At 33.2% G+C, this 6,929-nt stretch overlaps 2 protein-coding genes across 2 annotated transcripts; one reads left to right on the top strand and one right to left on the bottom strand.

Moving 5' to 3' along the window:
- Positions 1–1,059: 1,059 nt before the first annotated feature.
- On the top strand, positions 1,060–2,546 carry LOC118755614 (putative nuclease HARBI1). The gene is made up of 4 exons (XM_036490441.1): positions 1,060–1,323; positions 1,391–1,832; positions 1,908–2,052; positions 2,115–2,546. The coding sequence occupies exons 1-4, from the start codon at positions 1,205–1,207 to the stop codon at positions 2,489–2,491; spliced, it is 1,083 nt and encodes a 360-aa protein (XP_036346334.1). The 5' UTR covers positions 1,060–1,204; the 3' UTR covers positions 2,492–2,546.
- A 405-nt stretch (positions 2,547–2,951) lies between these two features.
- Positions 2,952–3,754, bottom strand: LOC118755615. The gene is made up of 3 exons (XM_036490442.1): positions 3,715–3,754; positions 3,460–3,637; positions 2,952–3,405 (listed from the first exon to the last, which is right to left on the bottom strand). Coding segments are annotated over exons 1-3 (567 nt in total). The 5' UTR covers positions 3,717–3,754; the 3' UTR covers positions 2,952–3,018.
- Between the last annotated feature and the right edge of the window lie 3,175 nt (positions 3,755–6,929).

Here is a 6,929-nt window from a genome sequence, read left to right as displayed (position 1 = left end):
AGATAATAGATAATAGATAATAGATAATAGATAATAGATAATAGATAGCAGATAATAGATAACAGATAATAGAAAGAAAAGTTATAAAGGAAAAATATTAAAAAATAAAATTAATAAATAAAAGTGAAGATATAATGCAAGATAAAGCATTAAGCATTAAAGAAAAAGTATAGAAAAAAGGATAAAAGATTTTCGAAAATTCCACTTTTTCCTCTTCCTGCTCACCGCCCACTCAACTCACCAACTTATCCTTATAAACATTTTTCAATTGATCCAAACGAAACTGCAAACGATCTCGCTCCTTGCGCATCACAAACGTACGCTGATTTATATTGTCCACCACCAACTCTACGGGCATTTTCTGATACAAACGTTGCATATCCTTGTGATTGATCAAAAAATTCCTAATTTTCTTGGTATTGTCGCCATAGAGTACATTGGAGAGCTTAGTGCGGCCGTCGCGACATTGACGCTTCAAATTGCGATTCTCGCGTACGTAACGCTTGTGGTTAGCGGCCGCTTCGAGTTTTTTAAATACCAAACGCTTTGCTGTACAGGAAAGGAGTGCTTACGATTACGCCCTCCGCTTCTCTATGCGGTTATGACCAACTTACATAACAAATCAGCCATGCCCTTGAATTGCTCTGTCAGCGAAGTTGGTGTCCAACGATCGTCGACCACCATGTGTTGGCGCACATATGAAACGCCGAAGAAGCCATGCGTGCGAACGGCACGTGGATGCACCGGTTTCGGCGCCATAATAAGACTAGCCGGTTGGCGCACCTTTTCAGGTGAGGAGCTTAAAGTTATACTAACCATGCTGTATTTGTTGCTGTACTTTCTGAATTGGAAAATTCTTTAATGTTCGACTTATTCACAATTTTTCGCGTTATTAGTATGTTTCTCTTTAAAATATCTTAGGCCCCTATTATGAGTTGCATTCGATTTTCGACTGTAGTCGAAAGTGCTGAGCGAACGAATTTTCATTTGGTATTATGGCGCTCATTCGATGAAGAATAGCGCTATTGTGAATTTCGCTCGTTTAGGTTGTTCACAATAGTATATTTTTGACAGCTGAGATGCTTTGTTTACATATTAAGCAAACTAAAAGAAAAGAAAGCGTGTTTATTACAACGTTTTATGTAAATTTGTGTTAATTAAAATCAAGTAAAAAATAAAGCGAGCTGATAAGAACTTAGTGAAGATGAGTACAACGGAGTTATGGTTCGACGATTCCTCAGAGGATGAGAATTTAGTGGAACTGGCCAGGAATAGAAAACGTTTAAGGGACGCTTCCAATCCCTTAGAAATGGATTCAACCGCGTAAGTCTGGCCTTTTGGATATATTTTCACATATTTATATATAGTATTTATAATTATTTGTCTACAGATTTATAAAAAACTTCCGACTGTCTAAAGAGGCGTTTGTGGACCTGCTGTCCGCTACAGAAGACCTGTTGCAGCAATGCACTCGAGCCAAATCTATTGCAAATATCTTAAAACTAGCAACAGTTCTGCGATTTTGTGCTCAGGGATCGTACCAACTGAGTATTGGGAATGAAAATATGCTTGGGCTTGCGCAGCCCACGGTGTCTGTGGTGATATCAGAAGTGCTTGATGTTTTGGAAAATTTCATTTGCCAAAGATGGATAAAATTCATCTACACAGGGGTTGAACTGCAACAAGCGAAAGCACATTTTTACAGCAAAAGCAGAATTCCAGGAATAATCGGCTGTGTTGATGGGACGCACATTAAAATTGTCGCTCCCAAGAAGGAATTCCAGCATTTATATTACAACAGAAAAGGATTCTTCAGCATTAATGCTATGGTTGTAAGTATATATATTTTCGTACATACATGCTAAGAATCTCTAATTGTAGATGTGTACACTTTTGTATTTTTTTAGGTTTGTGATCACACAATGAAAATAAGATACATAAATGCAAAAAATCCGGGAGCGACACATGATTCCATGGTTTTTCATATGTCATCATTGAAAGCACACTTAGAACAGCAACATCATAATGGTATTCGTAATACTTGGCTACTGGGTATGATCAAATACAAAACCTACATTTATTTCCTTTTTTTAAATTATTTTTATCCACGTTAGGTGATGCTGGTTACGCTCTTAAACCATACTTGATGACGCCGTTCAGAAATTCTGAGGAAGGATCTCCTCAAAGAACATACAACAAACAACATGCAAAAGCCAGAAATATTATAGAGCGAACAATCGGAGTTTTAAAAAATAGATTCAGATGTTTATTGCAAGCGAGAGCTCTTCATTACACTCCAAAGAAAGCTACACAAATAATAAATGTGTGCGCAGCTTTGCACAACATTTGTCAATTCTATAATGTAGAAATACCCGACGGAGAAGAGTTTTCAAATGAGCCTCACGACGATGATGCCGGAGTCGTTGAGATGGAATCAATTGAGAATTCAGAAGCAGAAGACATCAGAAATGAAATTTTAAGAACCTTGTAAATAACTGAAAAAGTATTAATAAAGGTATTCCAGTATCTTTTATTAAATTCATAAATATTATTGGTTTAAGATATGAAGGTACATATGCACATTAAAAATTGAATAAAAAATCACATAAATTCATGTTTTTAAAAAATCTACATAAAAGTTTTTACAGCCTTTCTCAATTCATATCACAGGCAAAAAATATCATTAATTCACTTACATATATTACTTAAAGATTAATAAAGCCTTCTTAATACTACTAAAAAATTAACACTTGAATGCATTCGCTAAAAATATAATTATAAGTTATGGTTTAGGCAACATTTTTTTCTTCATTTCTAAAAGTGCAACCTTTAGTTGCAATTTTGCTTTCCGATCTTGCTGCTTTCTCATAACTTCACTTTTATAAATTTCTAATTTTTCTTTTTTCATTTGTAAGAGTTCTTTGGTTGAGTCTTTTTTTTAAGTAGTACGTTCTTTTTGCGTATTTTTCAGTTTCCCTAGCACTTTTTTTAATTTCATTTATGTTCGAAATTACGTTTTCATAAAAAGCCTTCTGGGCATTTGTCTGGGCTTCCAACAACCTCAGTCTCTCCGTTTTGTGGCACCGTTTTTTTTCTGGGGGTTCGTGTTGTATTTTCGCCAACTGCATAGTTTCGGTCTTCATTGCTCGTTTCCAAATCGAATGGTGGCTGGTTTTCATCTGCTGGAGCCGGCTCAGGCGAATCTAGGCGCTGATTATCACTTATATCTAGGCCGAATTCCGCTCCTGGTGGATTCACACAGGCATCAAGCTCGAGTAATCCAATTATGGCCTCCTCAATATTTGTATAAGATTGAAGCCTGTTTGGTCCTCCACCTGTTGCTCGGTATTCAGCCTTATTTTGTGACATTTTCTTTTTGGTCTTCGATTTCATGTCAGCCCACACCTGAAAACACAAAGCTGAAATTTTCTTATACAATGAAAAATTACTTTAATTCACCTTAATCCACTTTGCTGTCGTTCTAATTGGTGGTCCTAAACAATTGAGCTCCAGCGCAATATCTTCCCACTTTTTTGCCGCCTGAAGCTTCGTACAAATCCCTTTCGCAAGTTGAGGATTTTCTTCCATCAATGAAACCAGCCTTTCGAGTTGCTGTTTAGTACTCACGACCTTAGACCTGCATCAAATTAATACAAATTGTTTAAAATTAGCGTTTAGACGCTAAAAAATAAAAAACAAACGCAAAATACTTACATTTTCAACAATTTTCTCACACTACGCTACAGCATCGAAAGCAAAATTCTGTTCGACTGAAAATTCGATACTCAACGAAAATTTCGACAGAGTTGCATAGCTCATAATACCAATTTTACATTCGATCTTCGATCTTCGATAACCAGCGAAGATCGAAAATCGAATGCAGCTCATAATAAGGGCCTTAGATTCGAAAAATTTTCTTTAAAAAAAAATGTTTCTTTGACAGTCTGTCTTTGAAGATTGAATTTAAATCGTCAAAGATCGTACAAAAGAAACACAATTGATATCGAAAATTCTGCGACAAAAATTATTCCGACCGTTTAGGCATTTGTGGTAAAGTTTTGTAAGATTTTACTTTCTTTATCTTTTTTTTTTGACACAAACTATAAATGTGCTAAGTTATGTATAAATTAACAATTTTTATACCCAAATATCATTTCGTTGTGTTTGTTTTGATTAAAAAAAAAATATCTAATGTTTTCAAACCGTTCTTAAGTTGATAAACAGTCAGCCATCATGAGTTTCATTTTCCTCGACCCGGTTCACTTTTCACTTTTAGTTTCTATAATTTTACTATGGGATTAGCAATCGCCAATATTTTCTGAACTCATACAAAAGTCGTAAGCCATTTCTCACAGGCATGGCTGTCGTTGGCGCAGCTTCCGTAAAGCGTCACGGCTAAAATTTTTACGGCACCTAAATGTAGGCTACAGCAAATAGAAATCAATGTTCTACTTCCGTTCAACAGGTATATTGCGACGCGAAAACGAGGCAGAATTAGTAGAGTAGGGAGGGTGTAAAAATATTAAGTAACACATCAATTTAATAATTCTTTATTTTTATTTCATCATCACCATCGTCATTGTCATTACAATCATCAGCTATGATTCGTTATTATTATCATTTAACTTACACAAAACAGTTCATTTATATTTTTTTTTTTTTGTATTGGTATTTCGCGGTAATATACTTAATTCTTTTCACATTTTCCGCTATTTATTATTTTTTTTTTTTTTTTTTTGTAGTTTAATTGTATTTTTTTAATTCAGCTGTATTTACAAACAAAATGTATCATTTTACGCAGATAAAAGACGCAAATACATACATATATGTAGATACATAATACAATATTTAACATAATTATATATTTATCATCGAACAGTATGTAATAATAAGTATATAATTTATATGTATGTAAGTATACTAAGTATGTATGTAGTTGTGTAGGCGTTTTGCAATTTGCGATTTTGGCGAGAAAGAAATAAGTAGTAGATATGTATGTATGCAAAAAAAATGGAAGTAGTAAAAAATAGATCAAATGTATAAAACGAAGTAGAAATATAGTGACTCAAACAAGTTTGCACATGATTTTCTTAATATTTGCAATGTTTTGCAAAGCTTTGTAAAATTTTTTTGGAACTTTTTTTTATAATAATATTTTTCATGCTTAAACCAAACTCCTGTAAATGAAGGTTTGAAATTTCATACAAAATTTGGAAAAATTCAAAAAATGTCCCCCAAAATTTCGAACTTTTAATCTGAACCTTTAGAACACTTTTGGGCATGCAATTTATAGCCCATATAAAAACTAGTGTTGATTATTTTTTTTTAATTTTTTTGCAAAACGGTTTTGCGCATTTTACTTCATGTGTTTTTGAAAAAAGTGCAAAAATTCGCCAGCAAAAAAAAATTATAAAAAATAAACGCGCCTTTTTAGTTGCCTGAAACTTGCACTTTATTGGGCTAACATTTTTTGGGCTACATACCCATTTTTTAAATTCGGATTAAAATTCGAAATTTTGATGAAATTTTTTTTTTTTTGGTGTTTCTGAATTTTTTCAAACGTTTTATATGGCTTTGGTTAAAACATGAAATATATTTTTATAAGAAAAACATTTTGAATGGAAAAACATTTTTAATATTTAAAAACAAATTATTATTTGAACACTTGTTTGGGTCAGTGTATACATATATTCGGCAAAATTATGCAATCTGCGATAAGCATGATGGTTTATAGAAATCATAGTAAACTTGCGAAGAATTTGTAATTAATTTCTAAAATCTAAGAAAATCTATGATTTGGCGAGAAATGAAGATTTTCTCTTTTATTTATGGGTAAATATGGAGTGCAAGGCTATTTCATGAAATATTTAAAACATTATCTTTTTCACATAAGTTACGTAGTCGAATAAAAAATTCCTTTTTGTTAAATTTTGGAATGCGCTATATTTTGAGAACATAAATTAATACCTAAATATTTGTACAGATACTTATATACGTAAATGTTTTTGTGGGTTTATTGCATTTGCATTTTACAATGGGGCTCTAATATTTGAAAACAAAAAATAAATTAGATAAAATATATAATTTATTATAGTATGCTTAAAAGGGCTAAAACCACATCCTGCAGTGAAAAAATTCCTCTTGATACCTATCACTCGTTCTCAAATGCCTTCATGTGGTGAGATCAGCCTTAGCAGGAATTATCAAAGTGAGAGGATCCTTTTATTAAGTAATAGATAGGTTAAGGCCTCAATGGTCCTAGAGTGTGTAGAGAAATTTAATGCTCTGCCAGAGGATAATGCTAACCAATTGCAATGGGTACCAGGGCGTATGAGAGAGTCGAAGGAAATGCGGAAGCCAGAATGGTTGCTGCCCTTTCAGCCCTTCAGGGAGAGGTGCATAGGGCATCTGTGGCCACATACCATACACTCCCTACCCTACAAATATCTCCTACAAGTATACCCTCATGGTGTTTACCTTTGATGGCTGTTTTTTTAGCGAAAACTATCATGAGCTTATGATTTGGATGAGAGCTTCAAAAAACACTGCCAAAAAACTAAAATGCAACACTTCCAAAAGCATGAAAAGCAAACACATAACTAACAAAGCGTACACAAATTCGCACAAAAATAAAGCAAAAGTACGATAAGAGTAGTGAGTCGATTTGACGAATTTTATACAGATAGTTCAGAGAATTTTCGCTTGTACTATTGCATTTTTTTATTTTCTCTTAATATTACAATATATATTTTGCTCATTTATTTTCATACAAGTATGTATGTATGTATATGTGGGTGTGCATAAAAAAGCGATTGTATTAGCATTATTGTTTTGTCTACAATTTTATTTTTCTTATTTTTTCAACATTTTTTTACACAAATTAGAGAGAGAAGAGAGTATGTAGTTAAAAGTAGGATTTTTTTAACGGA

Source organism: Rhagoletis pomonella, unplaced genomic scaffold (assembly GCF_013731165.1).
Source record: "Rhagoletis pomonella isolate Grant_MI unplaced genomic scaffold, Rhpom_1.0 Rhpom_scaffold_06811, whole genome shotgun sequence".
NCBI classification, from domain to species: Eukaryota; Metazoa; Arthropoda; class Insecta; order Diptera; family Tephritidae; genus Rhagoletis; species Rhagoletis pomonella.
The sequence above is the reverse complement of the archived record's forward strand: the minus strand, read 5'-3'. Positions and strand labels throughout refer to the sequence as shown.

Excerpts from the sequence above, each read along its gene's own strand:
- LOC118755614 (XM_036490441.1), top strand. The coding sequence starts at position 1,205 with ATGAGTACAACGGAGTTATGGTTCGACGATTCCTCAGAGGATGAGAAT. Across the intron at positions 1,324-1,390 it reads TTAGAAATGGATTCAACCGC|ATTTATAAAAAACTTCCGAC; the intron begins GTAAGTCTGGCC and ends ATTTGTCTACAG. Across the intron at positions 1,833-1,907 it reads TCAGCATTAATGCTATGGTT|GTTTGTGATCACACAATGAA; the intron begins GTAAGTATATAT and ends GTATTTTTTTAG.
- LOC118755615 (XM_036490442.1), bottom strand. Across the intron at positions 3,406-3,459 it reads CGACAGCAAAGTGGATTAAG|GTGTGGGCTGACATGAAATC; the intron begins GTGAATTAAAGT and ends TTGTGTTTTCAG.